This window comes from Adiantum capillus-veneris, chromosome 2, assembly GCF_014529385.1.
Source record: "Adiantum capillus-veneris isolate H3 chromosome 2, ASM1452938v2, whole genome shotgun sequence".
NCBI classification, from domain to species: Eukaryota; Viridiplantae; Streptophyta; class Polypodiopsida; order Polypodiales; family Pteridaceae; genus Adiantum; species Adiantum capillus-veneris.
The window spans coordinates 89,388,379-89,414,314 of record NC_140932.1 but is presented as its reverse complement, the minus strand read 5'-3'; the positions used below and the strand labels follow the sequence as shown (position 1 = coordinate 89,414,314).

General features: G+C 47.2%; 1 protein-coding gene across 2 annotated transcripts in view; it reads right to left on the bottom strand.

Moving 5' to 3' along the window:
* Positions 1 to 25,936, bottom strand: part of LOC147463155 (uncharacterized) — a 145,055-nt gene that overhangs the window by 62,149 nt on the left and 56,970 nt on the right. For both annotated transcript variants that reach the window (XM_086487493.1, XM_086487485.1), the window contains exons 4-13: positions 20,946 to 21,018; positions 20,767 to 20,844; positions 20,629 to 20,688; positions 20,429 to 20,533; positions 20,204 to 20,314; positions 19,206 to 19,232; positions 18,806 to 18,925; positions 18,527 to 18,702; positions 18,234 to 18,445; positions 17,334 to 17,449 (exon numbers count right to left, since the gene is read on the bottom strand). In XM_086487493.1, the coding sequence (XP_086343619.1) occupies positions 17,334 to 17,449; positions 18,234 to 18,445; positions 18,527 to 18,702; positions 18,806 to 18,925; positions 19,206 to 19,232; positions 20,204 to 20,314; positions 20,429 to 20,533; positions 20,629 to 20,688; positions 20,767 to 20,844; positions 20,946 to 21,018 (1,078 nt within the window). The remainder of the gene's footprint in view (positions 1 to 17,333; positions 17,450 to 18,233; positions 18,446 to 18,526; positions 18,703 to 18,805; positions 18,926 to 19,205; positions 19,233 to 20,203; positions 20,315 to 20,428; positions 20,534 to 20,628; positions 20,689 to 20,766; positions 20,845 to 20,945; positions 21,019 to 25,936) is intronic.

Here is a 25,936-nt window from a genome sequence, read left to right as displayed (position 1 = left end):
GCTATTGTTGGGAGAAAAACCACCAGTCCCCCTGCTACTCTTGCGAGCCTTTGGAGCCTATTAAAGCAACAGGGGCATCCCACTCTCCGTAGAACTGCCAACACCAAGGGAAGAGGAGGCTCTGCCTAGACGGACCTGCAAGTGTTCGCGGCAAGTTTGCGTGCGAAGTTTGCTTTCCGTGCTAGGAGCAATAGGTGATGATTATACATGATATCTACAATTCCTTGCTACTGTGTTTGTGTTTTGCAGGTGCTCCATCTCGAAGAAAGAAGCAAGAAAGCTTTGGCCTACACTCGGGGATTCCGAAAACGGAATCCGGGATGATCTGCAAAGCTTCTATACTTCTATCAAAATGTGCTAGCACTAGGTTTCTATTTATACAAACTTAGCAAAATTGCCCTACCTACTTTCCAACAAAAGTCACTTAATAAATAAGTGAAAAATGTCAAAAATAGGGAAAATAGTTTAATGCACTGGAAAATTCCCCTGATGGATTCTGATGGGAATACTGATGATCATGTTGTGTGCAACCGGAGGATATGCATCTACTCTAAGTGTCTGGACATGCACGGTCTGCGAACAGACTCACAAAAGTGTCAGATCGCTTCCTATTCTAGACTGACTTGACTGAACTGAACCCCGGCCATGCTGTAGCTTGTCGACGAACACATAGGGTTGGATGTGTCACGTGACATCCCCTCCTTTTCAAAGTGAGGTACAGGTACCGAACTGTATGGCATCGAGGGAGATCGCCAATAGCATCCGGAATCCTGGAAAGGACTCTTCGCCGGCCCACTCTGATGTGTGGGTCGTGCGGTACTTGAACTTCATAAAGATCTGCAACGCTTGCTTCTCTGGGCCGGGCCGAAAGCGACACAAAGGCTTCTGTAGCTCCTTCAATGCTTCAACTTTGTCTATAGACTTAGGTCCACCTTCAAGAATCTCGAAGGCTGAAAATTCCTGAAACCACTTCCAACACAAAAACATGAACATACCTATTCCACGTTAAGTGACTGGAAAAAATCTTGTCTTCCTCAAAGACTATGCATGCAATGTAGATGAACAAAGAGACGGAGTGCCAAACCGTTCACCACACACACGCAAACAATGAGATCGAATCTTGTGTTGCTGATCTAAATCAATCAACTGTGGCAATTCAAGGGAAATGCCCATGCTTGGTGCTCATACTTTCTTGTGCTCTTTCTACAACTATGTCATGCCAAGGAAGAGACATGGAATGTGACTTCCTTGAATGCATACTTTTCAGCTTTTCATGAGAAATCCGCATACATCCATGCTCATTCATGAGTAAAATGAGCTCAACGTACAATATGTCATGCCTAGGAAAATTGATCACATAAAGACGCTGACTAAAATACAAGAAAAGATCACGAATGAAACACTCGAACAATGCGTGCTGACGAATCATTCGAACACATAGTACTTCCTGTGAGGGTTCTTTGAACCTAGGCTCAAAAGCCAAGATCGGTTCTTCCTGTTTCATTGAATCTCCTGTGGGGGTTCTGTGGACCTCGACTCGAGAGCCAAGATCTTCTTCGTGATTCATCGAATCTGCAATGAGGTTAGCTTCACTAGAGAAAGTATCAATTAACACATCATCCTTGTGAACAATCACATCATCTTCATGCAAATCATCATGCTTGTGAGAAATCACATCTTGATCATGCAAATCATCATGCTTGTCATTGTCATTCAAATCATCATGCTCATCATTATCGTACAATTCATCATGCTTATCATCATGCAAATCCTGTGTTTGATGCTTTGGAGAAAAGACTAAGAGAGTCTCGTTCTCCTAATTCTTTTCAATCTTCTCCTACACATTTGATATGAGACAAGAAGAATGAACAACGTTCTTGCCATCCAATTCTGTTTTTCTTTCTGCGTACTTGCGATCAAATTCTTTGGCCTCCAAGCGTAATTGCTCGCGCTCACGCTCCATGGCTACCATTCGTGCTTTGTGCCACGTTGTCATCATGTCCATCATCGTCTTGCACCAAGCCTCCATAGGATCTCGTGCAATCCTTGGCGTAGATGGGGAAGGGGGAGGGTCGGAAAAACCTCCTGGTGGGGAAAATTCTTCACCTCTCTCATGCTTATCACCTCCAAACGAAGTATCCCTTCCGCTTCGTGTGATGACCATCCACTGAAGTCTTGGGTTCTTAAGTTCACGAGGAACTTGGGTTATTAAGGGTCTTGGGTTCTTGAGGGTCTTGAGTTCATGAGGTGCTTGAGGTTCTTGAGGTTCTTAGGGGTCTTGAGGTTCTTGAGATTCTTCTTTCGCTTGCAATCTGTGTTAGAGAAGGATCTTCTCTTCACCCGAGTTCTGCTCTTTACCGCGGGCGCACCCCTTGGCGGCCTTGCGCTCACACCAAGGTTGCTTTTTCCCACCTCACGTCGATTGGCCGGCCGCTAAGTGCACGGTCCGCTCTCAATGAGTGAAAAGAGGCACAAGGGGAGGCTGGACAAGCCCTTCTTTCTTGGATTTCCTGTCACTCTTCAAAAACATGATTAAGAATTGACACGTCCAAGAGGTCTTGGGTTACGTGCGACCGCAACAAGGAAAAAAAAATTATGTGGTTCTTGTGGTTCTTTCCTTGAGCAATATAGAACACTGCCAAAGCTCTGATACCAATGTAAGGTGCAGCAGAAGTGAATGTTGAACTTTGCTCAAAATGAGTGCTCCAAACTGTGCTAAAGGGTTCCTTTTACTTACGGAAGGGAGAGCCTTTCGTTCCTTTAGTGAGAGAGTGCAAATGATCACAAACAAGTTTTGATTGTGACACCATTTTCTTAACACTCTTCAGGAGCGACGCTCGCTGCTGCTGTATCCCCTGCGCTGCGCCTCCCCCTTCCCGCCCCCTCATCGCTGCTCGCCTGCCCTCTCTCTGCCCCCCCCCCCCCCCCCCCGGCAGCCCTCGCTGCTCTGCGTGTCCGCGCGCTGCCCCTCCACAGCTCTGGCAGTTCGCGGCACTGTCGCTGCTACAGCCCCACCCGGCACTGCCGCCGCTGCCCACCTTCTCGTAGAGGTGGGCAAGATCCTGGATGTCCGGATTCTCGGACGGGGGTACTACCAGATCGAGTTCGAGACTTCCGAGATGGCCTCCAAAGTCATAGCTATGAGTCCACTGGCCATCCGAGCATCACGCGCCCACTTTCGACAGTGGCGACATGGTTTTGACCCGACTTCGGATGTACTAGTAGAGGAGGCAGACATCCCCATCTCAGTCTGCTTTCCGGGTTTACGGAGGGAGTACCTTCCACTTCTCTCCAGGATTGGTTCCGCCATCCGGACAGTCCTGGAGACACCTCTTACGGCAGCATCAGTAGCTGCCAAGGCGGCTGGCATCCCTTAAGTTCGTGTTTTGGTCAGAGATACCCACACGCTCCCGAAGGTCATCCTTCTGCCTCGGGTGAGTGGGGGTTGGTTTAGACAGAGTGTGGAGTACTCGGGTCTCCCGAACCAGTGCTTCATTTGCAGACAGATGGGCCACCTAGCGAAGGCCTGTCCACGGAGGAGGCCACGACCTGCACACCAGCCTCAGCACCAGTCTGCCAAGGCTAGGCCGCAGCCACAGCCAGCGGCACAGCGCACAGATTCAGAGCCACCCTTCGAGCCTGGGGCTCCAGCGGAGGAGGGGTGCTAGCATGCCCGTGGCCGTCGACGCCAGGGGCCACAGCGATAGCCTGGCACTCAAAGTGGCCCTCAGGTGCCTACTCAGCAGCAATGGGTTCCCACGAGGAATCGCTTTGGTCCTCTTGAGCAGGAGGAGCCCCCTACACCAGCATCCACCTCCGCTTCACCCTCGCCAGCCGCCCCCGCTTCAGAGTTCCCCTCCTCCTCTTCAATCTCCCCCCCGCCTTCTGCTCCCATCCACTCCCAACCTCGCCCCCCTGCCTCTGTCGCCCCACCCCGCTTCTCTTCCAAAGCTCTGATACCAATGTAAGGTGCAGCGGAAGTGAATGTTGAACTTTGCTCAAAATGAGTGCTCCAAACTGTGCTAAAGGGTTCCTTTTACTTACGGAAGGGAGAGCCTTTCGTTCCTTTAGTGAGAGAGTGCAAATGATCACAAACAAGTTTTGATTGTGACACCATTTTCTTAACACTCTTCAGGAGCGACGCTCGCTGCTGCTGTATCCCCTGCGCTGTGCCTCCCCCTTCCCGCCCCCCCATCGCTGCTCGCCTGCCCTCTCTCTGCCCCCCCCCCCCCCCCCCCCCGGCAGCCCTCGCTGCTCTGCGTGTCCGCGCGCTGCCCCTCCACAGCTCTGGCAATTCGCGGCACTGTCGCTGCTACAGCCCCACCCGGCACTGCCGCCGCTGCCCACCTTCTCGCAGAGGTGGGCAAGATCCTGGATGTCCGGATTCTCGGACGGGGGTACTACCAGATCGTGTTCGAGACTTCCGAGATGGCCTCCAAAGTCATAGCTATGAGTCCACTGGCCATCCGAGCATCACGCGCCCACTTTCGACAATGGCGACATGGTTTTGACCCGACTTCGGATGTACTAGTAGAGGAGGCAGATATCCCCATCTCAGTCTGCTTTCCGGGTTTACGGAGGGAGTACCTTCCACTTCTCTCCAGGATTGGTTCCGCCATCCGGACAGTCCTGGAGACACCTCTTACGGCAGCATCAGTAGCTGCCAAGGCGGCTGGCATCCCTTAAGTTCGTGTTTTGGTCAGAGATACCCACACGCTCCCGAAGGTCATCCTTCTGCCTCGGGTGAGTGGGGGTTGGTTTAGACAGAGTGTGGAGTACTCGGGTCTCCCGAACCAGTGCTTCATTTGCAGACAGATGGGCCACCTAGCGAAGGCCTGTCCACGGAGGAGGCCACGACCTGCACACCAGCCTCAGCACCAGTCTGCCAAGGCTAGGCCGCAGCCACAGCCAGCGGCACAGCGCACAGATTCAGAGCCACCCTTCGAGCCTGGGGCTCCAGCGGAGGAGGGGTGCCAGCATGCCCGTGGCCGTCGACGCCAGGGGCCACAGCGATAGCCTGGCACTCAAAGTGGCCCTCAGGTGCCTACTCAGCAGCAATGGGTTCCCACGGGGAATCGCTTTGGTCCTCTTGAGCAGGAGGAGCCCCCTACACCAGCATCCACCTCCGCTTCACCCTCGCCAGCCGCCCCCGCTTCAGAGTTCCTCTCCTCCTCTTCAATCTCCCCCCCGCCTTCTGCTCCCATCCACTCCCAACCTCGCCCCCCTACCTCTGTCGCCCCACCCCGCTTCTCTTCTCCCCCCCCCCCCCCCCCCCCCCCCCCCCTCCTTCTCCCCCTCCTCCTGCTTCAGTACCACAGTCAACTCAGGAGACTGGTCCCTCGCCGACGGCTAGGAGATCTCTTGGCAACGCTTTTGCCACGAGTCGCCTAGCGAGAGAGGGTCAACCTTTCTTGCTGCCCCCTCTGCAGATTCAGACATCTTCCCTTGCAGCTATCCCTCGGGGTCTGACGAGCATTGACCTCCGACGCCGCTGGGATTTCTTCGATTACGGGTTCACTCGCTTTCTCGGCGATCCCGCATCAGACCACGAGGCAGCCTGCTTCATGATCCATGCTTTGTTCCTCGCCGCTAGGGGGACAGAGGCCTTGGACTCAGCAGTTGGTTTCTCTTTCCCCCTCTGTGGTAGGACCGAGACAGAGTGGTCCCTCGACTCACTGGTGGGATGGTTGCATACACAGGTTCTCGGGTTCTCTCACCACATGGGAGAACTTGGAGTTACAGATTTGCTGCAGACTTTGTGGCCACTGGCCAACTTTGCGGTGACACCCCAAGATTCAGCAGGATGTAGGCACATTGTGGTGTACTTTTTTGCTGATACGCAGTGTTTGCCTTGCTATGTATACATTCATGAGGACTCCTGGACAGAGGAGGTTGCTTTACGCACGGCTCGCTCTGCTTGGGCTTGGGCCAGGCACTCACTGCAGTCTCGCCTATCTAGAGGACGCTCGGATGCGGATTACTCCCCATCCAAGCAAGCCTCGAAGATAGCCCGTTTTGCTGCTGCGGCAGCATCTGTTCTCTCTCGTTCCCCATGAAGATCGTCTCATGGAACGTGCAAGGACTAGCTGGGCCCCAGTTTCAGGGACAACGGGGCCGATTACGTCAGGAGCTTCAACGTTGCCTTGTGGGAGGAGAGATTGATCTCCTTATGCTTCAGGAGCACCATTTGTCTGAGAGCCGCATTCGGTGATGTGGTCAGATTTTGCGTGGACGTTATCATACCTTTTCGTCAGCTGCTTTTAGACTTGGAGGCATCCAGGGAGGGGTATGAATGACTATTGCGGACTCATTGCAGCAGGCCATTGTGGGCAGAGGGATTATTGTGCCAAGCAGGGCTCAGTGGATCACTATGCAGGTTCAGGGTGGCCTGGTGGGCTTCCTGAACATCTATGCGTCCAATGTGGCGAGTGCTCGTGCAGAGTTTTGGTCACAGATTGTTGAGTCCTTACCACAGGTTCACCATTGGTGTGTAGGAGGGGACTTCAACATGTTGGAGGACCCTTCTGACAGGATCGGAGGCAGCCATGCTACTGTGCATGGAGTCGAGTTAGCAGCTTGGGACTCTGAGGGTCCTGGATACATGGCAGCATTCTGGCTTTGTGAGGCCTCCACAGAGTCTTGCCTTCTCTAGATCGGACCGCAGAGTCGGAGGAGTGAATCTATCGCGGATAGATCGCTTCTACACTAGTGACCACTTCAGTGACCTGGGGGGATCCGTGGGCATCCTGGCAGGGACTTCCTTCTCGGACCATGCACCAGTGATCCTCACAGTGGCAGACAGGCAGAGGAGTGGGAGCACGATGCTTCGCATCCCAGAGCGGGTCTTGTTGGACTCAGCACTCAGAGAGAGGGTAGAGGCTCTTTGGACAGAGGGCATGGACAGCCAGGCTCTACCGGCAGACAGAGTGGCCTTAGGCCTAGCTCAGCTTAGCCACTTTTTTCTCCAGGAGTCTCTGGCTGGACGGTCTGCAGCGAGAGAGGAGGAGCAGCGTCTCAGACGAGGCATTGCTTCACTACAGAGGATGCAGGAGCAGCATCCAGACAGTCCATGGTTGGAGGAGCAGTTACAGCAGGCTCGACAGGAGCTTGCTTGCACAGAGGAGAGGCGTCATGAGTTTGCCTTTCACCGACAAGCATCTCAGTGGACTAAGGTAGGTGACAGAGTTACAGGTACCTTTTTTGAGACAATGGGACCTCGGCACTCGCATGCCAAGGTCAATGAGTTGAGGAGACTCGATGGTTCAGTTGCTTGTGAGCCCAAGGATATGCGTGCAGTTGCTACTGACTTTTACCGTGAGTTGCTGTGGGCTTAGCCCCAGTCAGAGCGGCAGGATGCATACAGGGAGCAGGTTTGGGCACAGTTGCCTTGTCTTGTGACAAAGGAGATGCGCCAGAGGCTAGAGATGCCACTTCAGCTTGAGGAGCTGCACACGGCTCTTAGGGCCCTGCCTCGTGGTAGCTGTCCAGGTGAGGATGGGCTGACTCCCAGCTTTTTCTTGGAGTATTGGGACCTGCTTGGCCCAGATCTTTGTATTGCCTTTTAATACATTTTGCACACAGGAGTGATGCCTGATAGCATTAGTGAGGGCCTCATTTACCTCATTCCAGGGTTGTCCACGTTCGACGTATGGGACGTTCCGTACGTTCCGTACCGTACGACTCGTACGTTCCGTACATGAGTCGTGCGTTTTTTTTTTCTTTTTTTTTTTTCTTTTTTTGCGGGGCGATTTTTGGTGTGGGAATGTTTTGCATCTCGACTGCATTTGAACAAGAGCCCAATGGCTGCATTGGCTCAAACCACCATGACCTATGTGCGACGAGGCTTGGGTAGCGGATCTACTATGGCCGCCACCACTTTGGAGATCATGATTCTTCTTTCTTCGGACATTGCCGTTTCCAATGTCCATGGACAGATCTTTCATGTTCAAACTTGTAAGACTTAAGTTACAAGTATTTAGTACTAAGCAATGTTAGAAAAAAGCCGGGGTCTAGTGTATTTTAACCGGTTGAAATTATAAAATCCCGGTTAGATTTTGAGCTTGCCTCTAAGAAAACCGGCAAATTTACACAAGTTTTAGTGTAATTACCGGCAAAAGCTTCAAATTTTGACCTCAAAACTCAAGTTTTCCCTTATTATGATCGGTTAGGAAAAATGTTTGTTTCTAGCCCTGGTACTAAGTACTAAGGTCGATGTCATGACTCATATGATCTATCATGTGTAAGACGCATGATTTTTTTTTGCATCGTACGTTACGTCACCGTACGTCTAATTTTTTTTAGTTCGATTAGTACCGCACGTCTTCGTATGTGTACCCGTCGTACGTGACCGTACGTGTCAACTATGCCTCATTCCAAAGGAGGGCGGCTCCTTGGATCAGATTCGACAGTGGCGCCCCATCACCATCCTCAACTCAACCTACAAAATTCTTGGCAAGGCTTTGAGCTTGAAGATTCAGCCACTTATGGAGAGCCTTATACATGGGACTCAGACAGGTTTTGTCAAGGAACGCAGTATCCTTCACAACATCTTCACTTTCTGGGAGGCTTCTGCCCTGACAGGGCTCCATCGGGAGGACATTGTGATTCTTCTTCTTGATTTTGAGAAGGCATATGACAGAGTTGACTAGGACTTTCTAGAGGGCACTCTACGCAGGATGGGCTTCTCAGATGCTTGGATCAGAGGGGTGTCAGCTTTGTACAGACAGGCTCACAGTCAAATGCTGTTGGCAGGAGGTAGAGGTGAGCGCTTCATGCTCACACGCTCGATCAAACAGGGTTGTTCTCATGCCCCCTTTCTCTTTCTGTTCTATGCGGAGGCGATGAGCAGATTTTTGGTGTCATAGCAGGTTGGTCTGCAGGGCTTAGCACTCCCTATTCGGGGAGATGAGCTACTGGACGCTGAGTTTGCCGATGACTCAGCCTTGTACTTAGAGGGCCAAGAGGCCAATTTACACAGGTGTGGGCAGGCTCTGGAGACCTTCTGCTGTGCATCGGGCGCACTGATCAACTGGAGAAAGACAGTGGCTTTCTCGGTTGGCAGTGCTCCTGTGTGAGACTGGATGCCAGGAGAGGGTTTCAGGTGGATTCCCCCAAGGACTGCAGTTCGGTACTTGCGTTGTCAGGTTGGTTTGGACTTGTCCCCGGAGCAACAAATGGCTCCTCTTCTCCTGTCCATTAGGAGAAAGCTGTTACATTGGAGCTCAGCACGACTTTCGCTGGCTGGTAGAGTAGTAGTTGCCAACCAGGTGTTGTTGGCAACTATGTGGTACATCACTTCTTGCTGGATCTTCTCGAGTTCTTGTATCAGCCAGGTAGAGAGGCTGATCAGGAACTTCCTTTGGTCAGGTAGTGACACTCAGATTGCCCGAACCAAGGTGGCTTGGTCGGTCATCACACTTCCTTGTTCTCAGGGAGGGCTTGGGATCATTGATCCTGTACAGCAGAGCAGAGCCCTTCTTGGCAAGTTTAACGTCAGAGGACTTCTTCCAGGCGAGGAGCCCTGGAAGGAATTCTTGTTGCAGAGGCTTCGTGCCAGGGTGCCTCAGTCAGGAGGCCCTTGGCAACCTTCGACCAGATGGATCTTTACAGAGTTGCCCCGAGTTGGTTTGAGCAGCAGATAAGAGGACACATTCGCTGCGAGTTTTCTTCGATCTTGGGAGCTCTTACGGCGTGGCCTACAGCAGAGACAACCGACGTGCACGGAGGAGCGCCTACGGCAGCCCCTCGTCTGGAACCCCATGGTTAGCACTCAGAGAGGCCACTTCGTTGGGAGTCGGCCTCATGTTTCTTGGGGTCCCATGGCGGCAGGTCCAGCGCGTTCTCTAGGTGACTGGCAAGAGTTCACAGGTTTGTCAGAGGAGGTGCAGGCTGTCCAGCTACAGGGCATGAGAGGGGTGCAGAGCATGTGTCAGGACATCTCAGAGTTAGTTCCAGTTGAGTGGCTCACGCCTCTCGAGCCAGTAGCACCCCGGTGGATGGGAGCCTTCACACGAGTGGAGGTTCTCATTTCAGTCAGTGCTTGCTCAGAGACTGTCCCAACCCAGTTCTTCGAGCTTCAGGGTGGGGGACGATTACAACGAGTTGCAATAGAGGCCCCGCAGGTAGCAGAGTGTTTTTTCCAGAGGATCCGAGTTGTGGGCATCTGTGGGAGGAGTTGCGTCATAGACCCTGACCCAGCAGCTCTTGAGACTGGACACTGGAGGCTATGGGCTTGCGAGTGTTGTCCACTGGCACGAGTACAGTGGGATCTTGGTGAGTGGCTATGGAGGGACCCCTTCTCTTCTGTAGACCGCCCAAGAGTCCCCTTCTTTCAGTACACTGTTCGGCTTGGACGTCATATACTTGCAGCACACAGAGAGGCCCGGCCCGCTGCAGCAAGTCATTGGCAAAAGGAGGGCCTCACATTCGAGTTCTTGGCAGCTTTTTGGCAGAGGCTGTGGGACTCCAGACAACCGAGGCGCGTCACTTTGTTCCAGTGGCTGGTTGCACACACAGCCACAGCAGTAGGGAGCAGGCTTGTGCATAGTGGTCTCTCGACCGCATGTGCAGCCTGTGACCAGTTGGTGGAGCGTCAGCGTCACTGTCTGTGGGACTGTCCCTCGGCCAAGCAGCTGTGGCTACGTGTTCTTCGGCTGACGCCTGCTCTCTCCACGGCTCGACAGTACACTTGGGGGGCAGCGGCTTGGTCCACCCTCACGGGCCCAGCACTTCAGTTTGAGCTATCTTCCACCAGCAGGATGATAGTGATACAGGGGGGGCGACCTACACTCCAACCTGCTACAGAGCTTACTCCACTGGAATGGTGCAGTGAGAGAGAGGAGTGTTGGGAGCTCATCAGCGGCCTAGCTCTCTGGTTCATCTGGCGGGCCCGCTGTTTCCGCATCTTTGAGGCTCGTCCTGTGCCACCATCAGAGACTGTTCGTGACTTTTGGCTAGAGCTGATCCATACTCTCAGAGGAAAACTTGAGGGACTACAAGGCAGCTCCGACCGCATGCGGGAGCGCCCTGAGGCTTTTCTTCGACTCTGGCGCCCTGGGCCTTTCTACACCATAGTCCAGGGGGTGCTCAGATGGCACTACTGTCCACCTGTGTGGCTCTTCCCTCCTCCCATCTTTTGATTTAGCCTCATTGTATATATGCTGTTTTTTCATTGGGAGAGTCTCCCCATCATGCTTGTTGTAGCCCTCTCTCGCAGAGGTGGATGTAGCCCTATGGGCAGTTTTCATTAACTAATAGAAGGATCTATTTCTCGGAAAAAAAAAATGATCACAAACAAAGTGAATGACACTGTGAATGAAGGTGCTGAGACTGAGAGATAGAGAGAGAAGAATACGACACCAGTATGTTGCCAAAACCCTCCTCCGAAGGCCCCACTCTCTATGGCGAGAGCGGTCTACTTATGCTTGCACAAATCTCTACAATGCTTTGGACTTGCCGACGATGTCAACGACGATGAGGAAGACGACGAGACGGGCTGAAATCTGAAAACGCTAAGGGCTGAAATCTGCAAATCTTTATCTGCTGAATTTTGACTCTGTCTCGGTGACGATGTCGATGACGACAATGCGACAACGACGCGTTGAAAACGCAGGTGCTGAAATCTGCGTTTTCCGGGCTGAAACTGTAAACTCCGACGGATCTGACCGTGCAGCAAGGATCTGCTGCGGGAAGGTGAGATCTGCGAGGTTTGGGGGTTCTACTGCGGGTACTAACTGCTGAAAACTGAAAACACTGATGCTATTGCTAATTCTGTCGCGAAGGAATTGCAAAACGCCGAGGCTGATCTGCAAACCAAAAACGCTAGGGCTGAAAACTGTCATTGCCGAGGAAATCTGCTAACGCTAGGATTGATATGCTGTGTCTTGTTTTCGCCGAGGCTAATCTACCATGCAAAAACGGCAAGGCTAGTCTGTGGATAAGAAACACTAGGTCCTTGCTGTGATGCAAAAACGCTAGGCCTGCTGAGGGTCCTACTGAGAAGGTGCCTGTTGAACCGAGTTCCTGCTGCCTCTTCTGCCAGAATGTGCTAGCGCTAGGTTTCTATTTATACAAACTTAGCAAATTGCCCTACCTACTTTCAAACAAAAGTCACTTAATAAATAAGCGAAAAATGTCAAAAATAGGGAAAATAGGTTTAATGCACTGGACAATTCCCCTGATGGATTCTGATGGATTCTGATGGGAATACTGATGATCATGTTGTGTGCAACCGGAGGATATGCATCTACTCTAAGTGTCTGGACATGCACGGTCTGCGAACAGGCTCATAAAAGTGCCAGGTCACTTCCTATTCTAGACTGACTTGACTAAACTCAACCCCGGTCATGTTGTAGCTTGTCCACGGACACATAGGGTTGGATGTGTCACGTGACAAGGCCGCTTGTCTACATGTGGCGGAGCCTTAAGGGGCCTCTTTCTCAGTGATGAGTTTCAGGCCATGCCGGAGTCTACATCAGTCCCCTTCCCCATCCCCGTTCCCGACCCCGACCCCGACCCACCGTCCCATGTAACTATGTCATATGTATATGTATTAGGATGCCTCGACTGTCAGAGAGCTCCATTGTATCAGCTCACCTTTGTATCAGCTTTCACCCCACCCCTACCCACTATTTTCTTTTCAGTTCTTTGTACTTTTTGTACCCAGACCTGGTATTAGATTCACCACATGTAACCTTTTTGTCTCATAGGTCATTTTGGCCTTTTGAAGACGTTAATATTACATTTCATTACATCTCTCTCTCTCTCTCTCTCTCTCTCTCTCTCTCTCTCTCTCTCTCTCTCTCTCTCTCTCTCTCTCTCTCTCTCTCTCTCTCTCTCTCTCTCTCTCTCTCTCTCTCTCTCTCTCTCTCTCTCTCTCTCTCTCTCTCTCTCTCTCTCTCTCTCTCTCTGTGTAGCTAGCAGGAAATGCCGCACGGCGCATATGCCATACAAAGCCAGAGACGGAGACACATTATATATGTCAATGCACAGTGTATTACGAGATACGGGGTCGCTTCCACTGTCTATTCAGAGAAGGCTTCGAACTCTTCTCGAGAGTCATGAGCTATCAGGACCAGAAATGTGTTGGCCTGTATCTACTTGAGTTACAAAGACACAGAGATAGTTTACTGAGGAGATCTGAAGATAGACAATCCCAGAGACAGATTACTGATTTCTTCACACCAAACACTAGACATATATAGAGGAGGAGCCACCTCTGCAAAGCTCAACTCATACTCACACCCGCGGGACTCTCATTCACCGAGCTGTAACAGATTGGTCTCATAGGTCATTTTGGCCTTTAAAAGACGTTAATATATCATTTCATTTCTTCCATCCTCCCCCGGCTTGCTATTGTTGGGAGGAAAAGCACGAGTCCCTTGCTATTCTTGCCAGCCTCTAGAGCCTATAAAAGCAACAGGGACATCCCACTCTCAACAGAATTGCCAGCGCTAACAAAAGAGGAGGCTCTGCTGCGACGTAACTGCAAAGTGTTTGTGACAAGTTTGCATTGGGAGGTTGTTTTCCATGTTGGGAGCAACAAGTGATGATTGTACATGATATCTACGATTCCTTGCTACTGTGTTTGTGTTTTGCATGTACTCCAACTCAGAGAAGGAGCAAGGAGGCTTCGGCCTACGCTTGGGGATTCCGGAAACGCAATGTGGGACGGTTTGTAGAGCTTAAGCCTTTTGTGCTCTAAGAACAAGGTATCTGAGTTGAAAACTAGCCTCTCAGGTTCCCGCACGGGAAGGAAAGGACCATCGAGTCTAAGATCTAGAGCGGAGGGATTTATTGCGGTTATTTGTAAAAAGATTAAGTTTTTGAGTTTAAAGGCTTTCCATGTAAACTGCTTTTGGGGCCTGGGGCCTTTAAATATGAGGCCATGGGCTCATTCTTTGGCATGCTTCCTGGAGAAGGTGGAGAGTCTGGAGTACCGGCTTATACTGTGTTGATGCAATATAAAGAAATACCGAAAGGGGCGCCAAGGTTTGGGGCCAATACTCTCTGGGTGGAATTCCGCCACTCCGTGTCGCGTGTCGTCTCTCTCTCTCAATTCAGTTGTTATTAAAGTGCTAAAAGTTTGTTCAATCTGTCCTTTGATATTGGCACGTGGTGCCCGTCTTGTGACACGCAAGATAGTGCTGCATGCATGAGCATAGACAACAAGCACAGGAGCAAGAAAGGCATGAGGCTCCAATGGAGTCTTCTATGGCAAGAACTTTTGACAGAGTTAGCTTAGAGGCAAGGACATCTAGAAGAAGAGAGGCAAAGAAAGGGAGACGACAGAGACAGGCATTCAAAAGTGCCTCCAATTGCTATGGTTTACAAACGCATATGCCAAGATACTAATCGGAATATGGGCTCATGCACACCATCCAACTACCGGAAGAAGCACGCAAGAAGGAAAAAAATAGGACTAGAGGAGTCCACCCATGTTACTCCGATGAATGGAGCAACGAGTCATCGGAAGACAAGAACTTAGAAGCCTCCTCGTGAAGAGAATAATCCCCAAAGATGCCTACTGAGGTAAACACTCTCTCTACCGTGTGTCTGACTTAAACAAAGTGTCTCACGGAAAGCTTCAAGAGCTAGTGCTAGAAGCCCCCCTTCTATAGATGAGAGCCCCCACACCCCCACCCCTTTTCCACTCAATCTTGGAATAAAGAGTGAGTACCATCAGAGAGAAATCTGAGACAACCCAGAGTAGAGCTACTTCCATTGTAACTAAATATCAAAACTGTAAGACTAAAAGTTTCAATCCAATATAATATGCCAAACTCTTTACACGCTCAAAAGAGCACACACACTCCAATTTTTGTTGTTTGCTTCCAATATAACCTACATCAGAACTTAGTCCTTGGCTATTGTGCTTCAAAAAATACACGCGCACGACCGTGGCCCGTGACAATCGGCATCCAATCCACAATGTACTACCAATACTCTAAAAGAGTAAGGAACTGCGGCCTGCCTAGGGCAACTATTACCTGCCCACAAAGATTAAAAAATTCGTTACCCAAGGGAGTTGCAGAAGCAAGAATTGAATTTCCTTGCCAACTCCCGACACTGCTTACAAACTATCACCCAAAGGATCTCGACAAATCTCTTCTCGAGGGCCATCAAGAGTACCGTCCATAAAAGATTGCAAACCTGTCTCCCAATTGAAACTGGCAGAATAACAAAAGGGAATAGCCATGGCCAAATTTGTAGGCCACACTATTGTCGCTGAAGAGAGAAATGGAGATGGGGGTAGTCCACACTCCAACTATACCTCCTCAAATTATTAGCATAAATAGCTAAGAATGGCCCACCTCTGGGCCTCATCCAGTCAAATTGGATGAACAGAGAAGAAGTGGTACCTAATAGTTCAGAATCCCCCTCTGCCATCCAAAGAAAACTTTGGCACATGCACTTGATCTATTGCACACCAGATAGACGAGAATGTTGAAGCCCCAACCAAGAACTTCCATCCTTGGAAGGAAAAAAGACAAGTCGATGCACAATCCCTGCTCTACAAGGATAGGCCCTCCTCTGTCATCCAAAATCTGAAACCTAGTTAAACAAAGGTGCAACTAAGTCATCCCTACCCATTCAAAGAGTAAAGAATTGGGCCAAAACTCAACATCTACCTGTGAATATAAAGCTACAATTGCATATCAGCCACCATCAGGTCCTCAATAGGGATAACTCCATCAACAACTCCTGATAAAGGTGCAATTGCAAAAGACATAGCGACAATCAGCCACTCAAACTTCTCCTCCAAGACAACCATTGGAATCCACTCAAAAAATGTAAGAGATGATTCCGTCGTTGTCCATAAACTTACTTCTGAGAGAAGTCAGCCGGATAAGATGTCTCTCACTTTGGATAATAACACCAATTGCTTGCTCAGCATTGTAACTCCAACTTAAGGTAGCGCGTCGGTTTAGTTCCCAGGTCAAATGCATCACAGTTTTGTGAGATACAGTAAGAACAATGCCGGAAACCCTATATGTGCACATTGCACTTACTAAACGGTACTTCACTTACTGGATGGTAGTTGATCACCGGATCTTGCGGTAAATTTTTTCCTTTAAAATGGACCACCTACCCTCTCTCCCTCACACATATTCGCGGGGCGCACAGCACTCACCCTCTCCTAGCGTTTTCTATTCCCTATCACCCTACCCTTTGCTGGTATTTTTTTAGTAGATATGCAGCCCTTGTTGAGATCGTTTTGAGCTCTGTCAGTGATCCCATTTTGCAGCCTTGTGTGCGCTCTCTCTTTCTTTGGTGACCCATTGCCTTGGAGTCGAGCCCATTTGTTCCCACATCAGCCACACCATTTTCAGCCTTGCATTAACATCAAATTTGTTGCAATTTTTTTGTAGCAGATCTGTGTTTTTGCAACAAGTAGCTTAAATATTATAATAGGTATGTACATAATTACAAATGATACATGGCTTTCATTAAAGTCAAATTAAACTATCAGGGATGGCTCTGTTGTAACCTTTTGGGCTATACTTCTATTGTAATTAGCTATGTAAATGTATTTTTACCTTCAGGTATGTGCCCTCGAGACATTTATTTTATTCAAGATGATTTTCTACAAAATGCCAAGGCCATTTTCTACACACCACTTCGGACAGGTTTATCATACACCCTACATACAGGGATACACAGCTCACACATGGTATCAGGAGTGCTATTGGACAGATGCGTCCCTGCTCACATAATCTGCGATTGAAGACAGGTAGACGTGAGTCTATATCACAAGAAGATCCCATATTCCCAGCTGTGAAGGAGCCATAACAGACCGTTTCAGTGCCAGTGCTATAGCTCCAGCCCCCTCTTCTTCCTCATCCACCAAGCTACGCAGTAAATGACCCTCTAGAGGGGTGACATTAAACAGGGCCATTGCCGTCTGTTGAGTAAAGATGCCCACAACCATGGGACCCACACTTACAGCTTCCTCACCATGTGCATATTTGAGTCCTCATTGCTGTTAGCGGAGGAGCAACGCATGAAAACTCAGCATTTTCTCACTCTCAAGACAATTACTTAAGGAGATGCTGTGCTGAGCAGGACTACATCCACAACACACCAGTTGTATAATAAGGTTCATAGAGTAGCCTATAGCATTCAGGAGCTCTCTTTTTCCTTTTCTAGCTAGGGACATAAGTTAGGGTGGTACTTCAAGTATCACTTTTGCAACCCTTTCTGATCATAGATATCATCATCAATTGTGATTTGTTTGGGTCTAGTGGGCCACTTTGGCCTTTAAGAGATGTTAACATATATTTCTTTCTTTCTTTCTTACAAAGTCAGATTTGATTAAAAACGGGAGCTTAAACCTGGAAATGGCATAATGTAGTCCCATTGATTGAGATTCCACATGCTGTGATCTTGTTCCCCAGAACTGCATCGCCATTAATGCAAAGGCCCTCGATATCAGGTAAAGGATCCTCCTCTGCAAACAAACACAATGGTCAAAAACAAAATGACAATCTTTCCTCTGCCTTTCCACACCAACCCACTAAAAAGACACAGAAAAATATATAAAACAATCCCTCTTCCTAACCTATGGCTCTGATCACTACCTGATTCCTACTGGTATTTCTCAAACAGTAAATCAACTAGTCAGATTTCTGACACTGCAGGCTAATGGTTGCCACGCATACACAAAGAGGACATCTGATTACAACACTGTCAAACCTATAAACAGAAAATGCAAAAATGCTCATCAGGCTGTGCATTCAATAATTCATGAGGATTAAGAGCAATGAATTACAGTGTTTGATGGCTGAGACACAGAATAAGAACACAAAATTGAACATTCTCAACAAATGGAGTCTCAGGGAGATATACTAGTAACATAAGAAGCATTTTGAAATCTTTTTGTTTCGACGTGTTAGCACACCTGAGCAAGGCAATTCTTTCTGGTTTCTTAAAGCTACTCTCCACTGCTTTGTAGTAAACAAACCCTCAATGGAGCCTGGAGTTCATTATATCTACCACATAAAATATGCCAGCTCTTGGCCACAAGGGCATCCTACCATGTCCAAGACCACGAATTTGCTGTGCTTGCCATAATGATTCTCACGAGTAACTATTATTGTGAGATACTCTTAAGTGATTTACTTTTTATTAAACTGCTCCTATGCAGAAACATTTACAAATCTACTATACTGACACTTACTGAATTAAATAATCCTGGAACTTATCGTGGCAAAATCACCAGATAATCATCTTACCATCAGAAAGAGATGAACTTGGCTCCTCCCTGACTGTGGGTAGCTGTGAGGATAGCCGTTCAGCTCTTTCTGGATACTCTGGGCCATAACCATGGCCCGGGACATTTGACTCCTCATCTGTATCATTGTAGGAGTCACTTCTTTGTGGTAAACCAGAGTTGTTATAGTCTGCAGGTATTCTACGGGAATTGATCTGCTGAGGCTCTGACCCCCTGCCATAATGTAGTTGCAAACCAATAAACCAACAAAATGAACAAATGTATTTTAAATCAAGGAAACAGAAAAAAACGTACTGTGCCGGATATGCAGAGAGCCTAATGTTCTCATTGCTATAGTTGTCAGTGCCAAAAGCATGATGTGGATTGGATTCCCAATCGTTAGGAGTATGCGAGAGGGGCGAAGTGGGTGAAAGAGGTCTTTCAGGTTGTAAATAAGACGCTTGAGGAACAATCTCAAGGCCATGAGGTTCCTGTTCACCCAAAATAAACATGGGAAACAATGCTTCCAAGCTTACTTATGATACAAGCCACCAGCGTGGAGACACATGAATATGAGATAACACGAAGTCTTACTGGAGATTTAGGGACCCATGACATATGATGAACAGGAGAAGAAGAAACGCCATGTTGAGCTTGTTGATACATTTGAGAATTTCGCCAAGACTGCTTGGGTGTTCCTGAATCCTTTCTAGCCTATCGACAATTGAAAGTTAAGAGTAAAGATTGCTTAACAAACTTCAAGCAAACAAAGCTGAAGGCACATTTTGAAAAATCATTTGGGAAAAAAAACTCATCCCTACTCACGTAATCAGTGAGTGGGCCAAGAATAGGGGCAACAGAAAACAAACAGCCTCAAATTGAAACTTTACATTTTGTTTTTTGTAAATGAGGTTCATTGCATCACTCTAGAATAATGCACCTCAAGCAATTTTCAACAAAAATCAAAAGATTATAATGCAAGACGAATCAATACCTCTTCTCGAAGGTGTTGTACAAGCGCCTGCATGTAATTAAACATTATTTGAATCAGATACATCTCCAAATATGCGATATATAGAACACAACTTAAACACACCAAAGGTAACAGACACACGGGGTAGAAAAGCATCTAAAAGCTGCCATGGTCCACCCAATTCCTCAGCTACTCATGTCTTGTTGCAAGAGTTAGATGAGATAATTCTATACGCTTCAAAGTCTCTATGTGTGAGATCTATGCACAACAATTTGATGTAAACTGTAAACAGCCGTCCTACACTATTTGTTGATTTAACCAATAGATCAAAAAAGTAATATGAAGATGCTGGGTCCAATGATTCAGCAAAGATAAAGGCCCAGCCAATTGCCGACGCGATTGGGTTGAAGAGTGTCTGATTGCACATCTACAACATAGAAACCCTGAAGGTTCATAAGCAGGAGCATCAAATGGTCTTCTCTAAGTCCAGTATCACCAAAGGCTCTTACCGACAGTCTTAAATGACATCCCTTTTAAGAAAATCAAAAAGCAGGTTCATAAGCAGGAGCATCAAATGGTCTTCTCTAAGTCCAGCATCACCAAAGGCTCTTACCGACAGTCTTAAATGCCATCCCTTATAAGAAAATCAAAATGCACTGCCCTCAAGCCAACCCCGTAAGTCCAACTTCACCAAAGGCTCAAAGGCTCTTACTAACAGTGTTAAATGCCCTCTCTTTTAAAGAAAATCAAAATGCACTGCCCTCATCAAAGATACTAGCCAACTCCTTTAGCCGCTCATCTATAAGTTCTTGGTGGCTAGATAAACTTATTTCATAATGCATCAGCAAACATCCAATTCAAAATCGAGTTGACTTTTGTATGATTTGCTTAAGAAGATTTTGCAGACACAACATCTCACCAGTCAGAAAGTTACTCGTCAGTTACCAAAAGCTAGCTTAGTACATGTCAATAAACTTGCTGAAAAAGTATCACCAGCTCAATCAAGCCAGATTTCACACCTTGATACCACTGATGATGGAATGTGGATCCCGAGTAGCAGGTTGCAAATTGAATTCCGCAAGCAAAGGCATAAGCGATGATGCATAGAAGTTGATCTCCTGCCTTGCAGCCTGGACCATACAGCTAGAACTTTTTGATCAAAACAGAGTATAACCAAGTGAAATAATTCCTCTTATGACAGACCCAAAAAAGATTGGAGAAAGTTGTGCTACTGCAGAACCTACTCTGATTTCAGAGGTAAGCCGAGCATTTTCCTCTAAAACGTCCTGCCTCACGGACGTCTCTCTTGAAGAAGCATCCACAAGCTCTTGTTGATACTTCTCAATTGTCTGGAAATTTTAAAGTCGTAAGTGGTCTGATGCCATTAACAAAGCAAAATCAATTCCTTCTAGAAAACGGCATAGTTTGAGTGTCAAAAACACACCAATCGCAGCTCAGATAAGCGTTTTTCAAGCATGTGATTCTCATGCACTAATTGCATCTCCTGTTGAATCAGTATCAAGATTGAAAGTGTCAGACCTGTCATTATCACTGTAAGTAACAAAAACAGAACATCACATGCCTTCAATGTGCAATCTGAAAGAAGCTTTTTTAGATGTTTGATCTCATCTTGAGGCCTGGGAGTACTTTTAACAAGTTCCTGCAGGGAATTTTGAAACCGAGGTCGGTATCATACAAAGTATCTCCTCTAAAAAAAGAATGATTCAAGAGGTCATGATAAGCAAGTTCAATGAAGAGCACCTGCCGAGGTTGAGAATTCCCAACAGCTCCTGATGGTTGAACTCTTGCACCAGAGTCCCCATCTCTGCTCTGTCTGTAATCAGCACAATATGAGCTAGCAAATGTTTTTCAAAAATAAGAATATTTCAAAATATGGATAAGTCAGTAAAAAGATATGTAGAAACTGAACCAAGACAGTTATTTGCACAATGCAAAGCATGCTTTTACATGAAAAACCTACCTCCCATCGGTGTTCTCTCTTCCCGACCCAATTTAAGACAGCAGAGAGAGAGTGAGCAAGCTATAAGACACACAGCAGCAGCAGCATACAAGCGTGAACAGCTGAACAGGCTGGACATCCATTCTACACATCTTTCAACCCTTGAAAAGCAAGGTGTCACAAACTGCTGACGTGTCAAGCCACTCAAGAATGGAGCCAACCTGCAGATCCCGGTCGAGAAGCCTAAACCCTAGAAGGAGCAGAAACAGCAGAAGCAGCAAAAGAAGTCTTACCAACTTATGGGACCTGATGGGGGCCAAGGAACCTAAAGAGATTAAATAAGCAGGATCAGCACACACACAAGAGCTCTTTTGTGTACCAGCTGATGACGTGGTAGAGCAGTACAGATTTTCGCAATTTGCGCTGACCTGCTGACGTGGAAGATTTCTGCGAATTGCGCTGACAGCTGGCACGTGGCAGGCTGTACGGATTTCCGTATTTTGCAGGCTGGCAGCTTTTGGACAGCAGATGCTTTTAGAACTTTAAGCTTTTCATGCAACTGCTTTTGAATGGCCAAGGGCCTTTAAATATGAACTCTGGGCTCTCACTATGGCATTCTACCGCGGGCAGATGCAAAGCAAGAGCCACAGAGTGTACCTTGTTCAAGCAATATAAAAAAATACCGAAAGGGACGCCACGGTTTGGGGCCAATACTCTCTGGGGTGGAATTCCGCCACTCCGTGTAACGTGCTCTCTCTCTCTCTCTCTCTCTCTCTCTCTCTCTCTCTCTCTCTCTCTACTAACCATGGAGGAAATTGATGAGATTCGCCAACGACCGATGCTAGATCTCTTGTGATTCAGCTATCCCAACAAGCCGCCCATTTTTTGCTTAGTTTTTTGCTTGGTTCACATCGATCAACTTAGGACCCCATAGTATATATCTTTGTTTTGTACTGTTGTTAGGTTATTTTGTTACTCTGACTTTGTATCAGATCCACCACTTTGTAACTTTCGGGTCTCATAGGTCATTATGGCCTTTTGAAGACGTTAATATAACATTTCTATTTCTATTTCTATTTCTATCTCTCTCTCTCTCTCTCTCTCTCTCTCTCTCTCTCTCCCCCCCCCCCATAGTAACAGGGAATGGCCGTTTTCAGGTCTCCGTTCCCCGTTCCCATTCCAAGTTCCCGTTCCGAATCCCCATTCCGTGTTTCAAACGAGAGTACCCGTAACACGGAATGGCATTTTGTTCCGCATTCCCGTTCCGGTTGCTCGTTCCTGGTAACTAACTCTCTCTCTCTCTCTCTCTCTCTCTCTCTCTCTCTCTCTCTCAGCCGTTTTTTGACCTAGTAGACAACAGTTCACTCTTTTGACCATAACTTGCTCATCCGAACTCTGATTTAGGTGATCTATAGCCTCAATCGAAGAGCACGAAGCCCTCTACGCATTGATGTAAAGACAGAATTTTTCTGTGTAATGGAAGGCTTTGCTGTAACAGCATCTCAGAACTGAAAAAACTGTCAAAACTTTGCATTTTTGTTGCCGACTTGAAGGCAATGTCAGACAAAACTCGCAAGGGTGGAAAAGCCACACTCGCCATGGAGAATGATGCAAAATCTCCAAGGAATTTGGATGCTAATCCAACCACATCGTCTACAACAACGGAAGCAATGATCATGGCTTACTTGATCTCGTTACAAGAAACCGTCAACAAGCAAGGTGAAGAGTTACGCGCACTTGCAATGGAGAATGGTACTTTAAGAGTTCTCGTTGTGGAGAATGAGAACCTCAAGAAGGTTCTTGAAATGCAAACAACACGCTTGATGCATCTTGAGAATGAAGTTCAAGAATGTAAACGCTCTCTTGTTGACATGAATGTAGTGAAAGAGCGCTTGAGCAAAGTTGAGAGTGATCATGTATTGAAAGAGGAAACGATAGATACAATACGACATGATGTATGTGAGATGAGAAATGCATCCAAATCATGGGCTGATATATGTAAGGATAATGTGGTTTCTACATCTCCTATCACGCAAGCCGTTGTCCAAGCAAAGAATGTAGAGAATGTGGACACTCAAGAATTGCAAGAACGACAAAAACGCTCAAAGAACATCGTCATTCATGGAATCAAGGAGGAAAGCATGGAAACACCCCAATCTCTTGCGGTTGCTAGTTGAAGAGTTTTTTGCTACACACTTTGGCATGTCAGGAATCATGGCTTATGGTGCACATCGAGTTGGAAAACAAGGAGTCCCTCGCTCGGGAGAAAGACCTATTGTATGTACCATGGCTGATGAAGTAAAGAGAAAGATCATCCTTGACAATGGTTGGATCTACCTCAAAGGAACGGGTTGTAATGTATATGAGGATCGCACTCTTATGCAACAAAATGTACGTCGCAAAGCATACGAGGAAAGAAGCAAGAAGGTTAAGGTATCATCTCAAGAAGAAAAGGCACTTGAGGAGGATGCAAGTCCACCCAACAAATAGGGACACATGATCTATGAGACCAACTCACGCTTGCGAATAAGCTTTTGGAATTGTAACGGGTATCCATGGAATGCGGGAATTGGCATTGATGAGCTTACCAATGACTCCGATGTGATACTTCTTGTCGAAACATGAGAGCATGATGCGCAACGAATTCTTGGATTTGACAAATACGATGTGCATTCTTTGATGTGGGCCAAAAATGCAAAGCAACGAAGAGGCCAAGGAGGCGTAGCATGTATGACCAAAAAGGGTTTAAAAGATGTTTCCATTGTCAAAGAAGATAAGTATAAACGCTACTTATGGCTGAAAATCAGCCCACCAAATGGTCAAGTCATGTTTGTGGCCGGCTGCTACATTCCTCACTATGACTCCAACTTTTATGCTCGCTTGAATATGGATAGAGATCAGCCCTTTGTTGAACTAGAGGAAGACATTGCTCATTACAAGGATCAAGGTGAAGTCATTGTTTTTGGAGACACGAATGCTCGCACAAATATGTTACAACACGACACACAACAAGTCGACATGCCGCATGTATCAAGAAGAGTGGATGACTCATACATGTATAATCGAAGTTCTAATGATGCAAAAGAAGTGGATCACTATGAAAAGTCACTTCTACATATGTGCAATAGTACTGGAATGCTCATTGCAAATGGTGTATCTCTATGGCAAGGCACCAATGACTTTACATGTAGAAAGCACAATGGTGCTAGCGTGATTGACTATATGTTGTTCTCAGAAGCCACTCTAGAATGCATACAAAGCTTTACACTTGGTGAATGGAATCCGGAATCGGATCATAGGATGTTATGTATTGACCTCAAGTGTGGTAAACGGCCCGAGCATGTAGCCTCCAATCATGATGTGAATCATTTGTACCTACGTCTAGACTTCAAACGAGCACTTATATATGCTGATATGGTGGACCAAATGTTAAGCATGATAGAGCATCAAGGGAGCCCAACATTAGAATGCAAATGGAAAGTTTTCAAAGAAGTAATTTTCTCTTGTGCGAAGGAATGCTTTTCGGCGAAACACATGTCTTGCAAAAGGTCTAAGAAGGGTAGCACCAAGAAGAAATGGTTTGACATGGAATGTAGTCAAGCCCGAAAACACTTGCTAAGATTGGATGCAATCAAAGACAAGGAAGTTTACTTGGAATGTTCACACACATACAAAGCACTTGTTCAAAAGAAGAGGAGAAGGTGGGAAGTCGAAAAACAACTTCTTTTAGCACAAGAGAAAGCACATGCATGTGGCAAGTTTTGGCAAAATCTAAAAGGCAAGCGCGTTGAGAGCTTTGGTGATTTGACTCTTGAGGATATGTATATGCATTGTAAGAACCTCTATGAGCAACCCAATGTTGATAAGATGGAGGGTTGTAGCTCCCTTCCATTTATGTCTCCCTTCTTTACCATTGAAGATATATGCCGCGCGCTTGAGAAACTTGCTACTCGCAAGGCAGGTGACCTTCAAGGTGTCAAGGCTGAAATGATTAAATGGACAAGCAAGAAAACACGATATTGGATATGCGATATGTTTAACCTTGCACTTCAGTATGGCATGCCTCATGATTGGAGTGCGAATTGGATCAAACCTTTGCACAAAGGAGGAGATGTAAACAATGTGAACAACTATCGCACTATAATGGTTGGTTCTTTGATGGCAAAGTTATTTGGATGTATCATGGAGATGAAGATAAGTGAATGGGCTGAAAAGAATGGAAAACGTGCGCTTGGCCAAGCAGGTTTTCGAAAGCATCATAGCACTATTGATCACCTTGTCACTCTTCGAGTTCTTATGGAAGCATCTCGATTGAAAGGAAAAAAGTTGTATTGTTGCTTTGTGGATTTCAAGAAAGCTTTTGACATGGTACCGCGAGGAAATCTTTGGAGACGTATGCAAAGCCTTCAAGTGCCGAGAGAATTTATGCATGCAGTCTTTCGCATCTACCAAAAAGTGATATGTCGATTACGTATGGGAGATGGAATTTCAGAATTTTTTGCAAGCACTATCGGTGTCAAACAAGGATGCCCACTTTCCCCAACCCTCTTTGGGCTACTCATTGATGAATTGGAATACATGGTTCTTGATTTTATGCAGCAAGATGGCATAGAAGAGGTTAAGATTGGAAATGCGGTGATCATGCTTTTGCTTTATGCCGATGATGTAGTGCTCTTGGCACATACCTTAGAAGATGCACAAAAGCTTATGAGTGTCTTGGAACGCTTTTGCCTACATAGCGGGCTGATCGTGAATGGATCCAAAACCAAGGTTATGCTTGTAAAGACCCTCA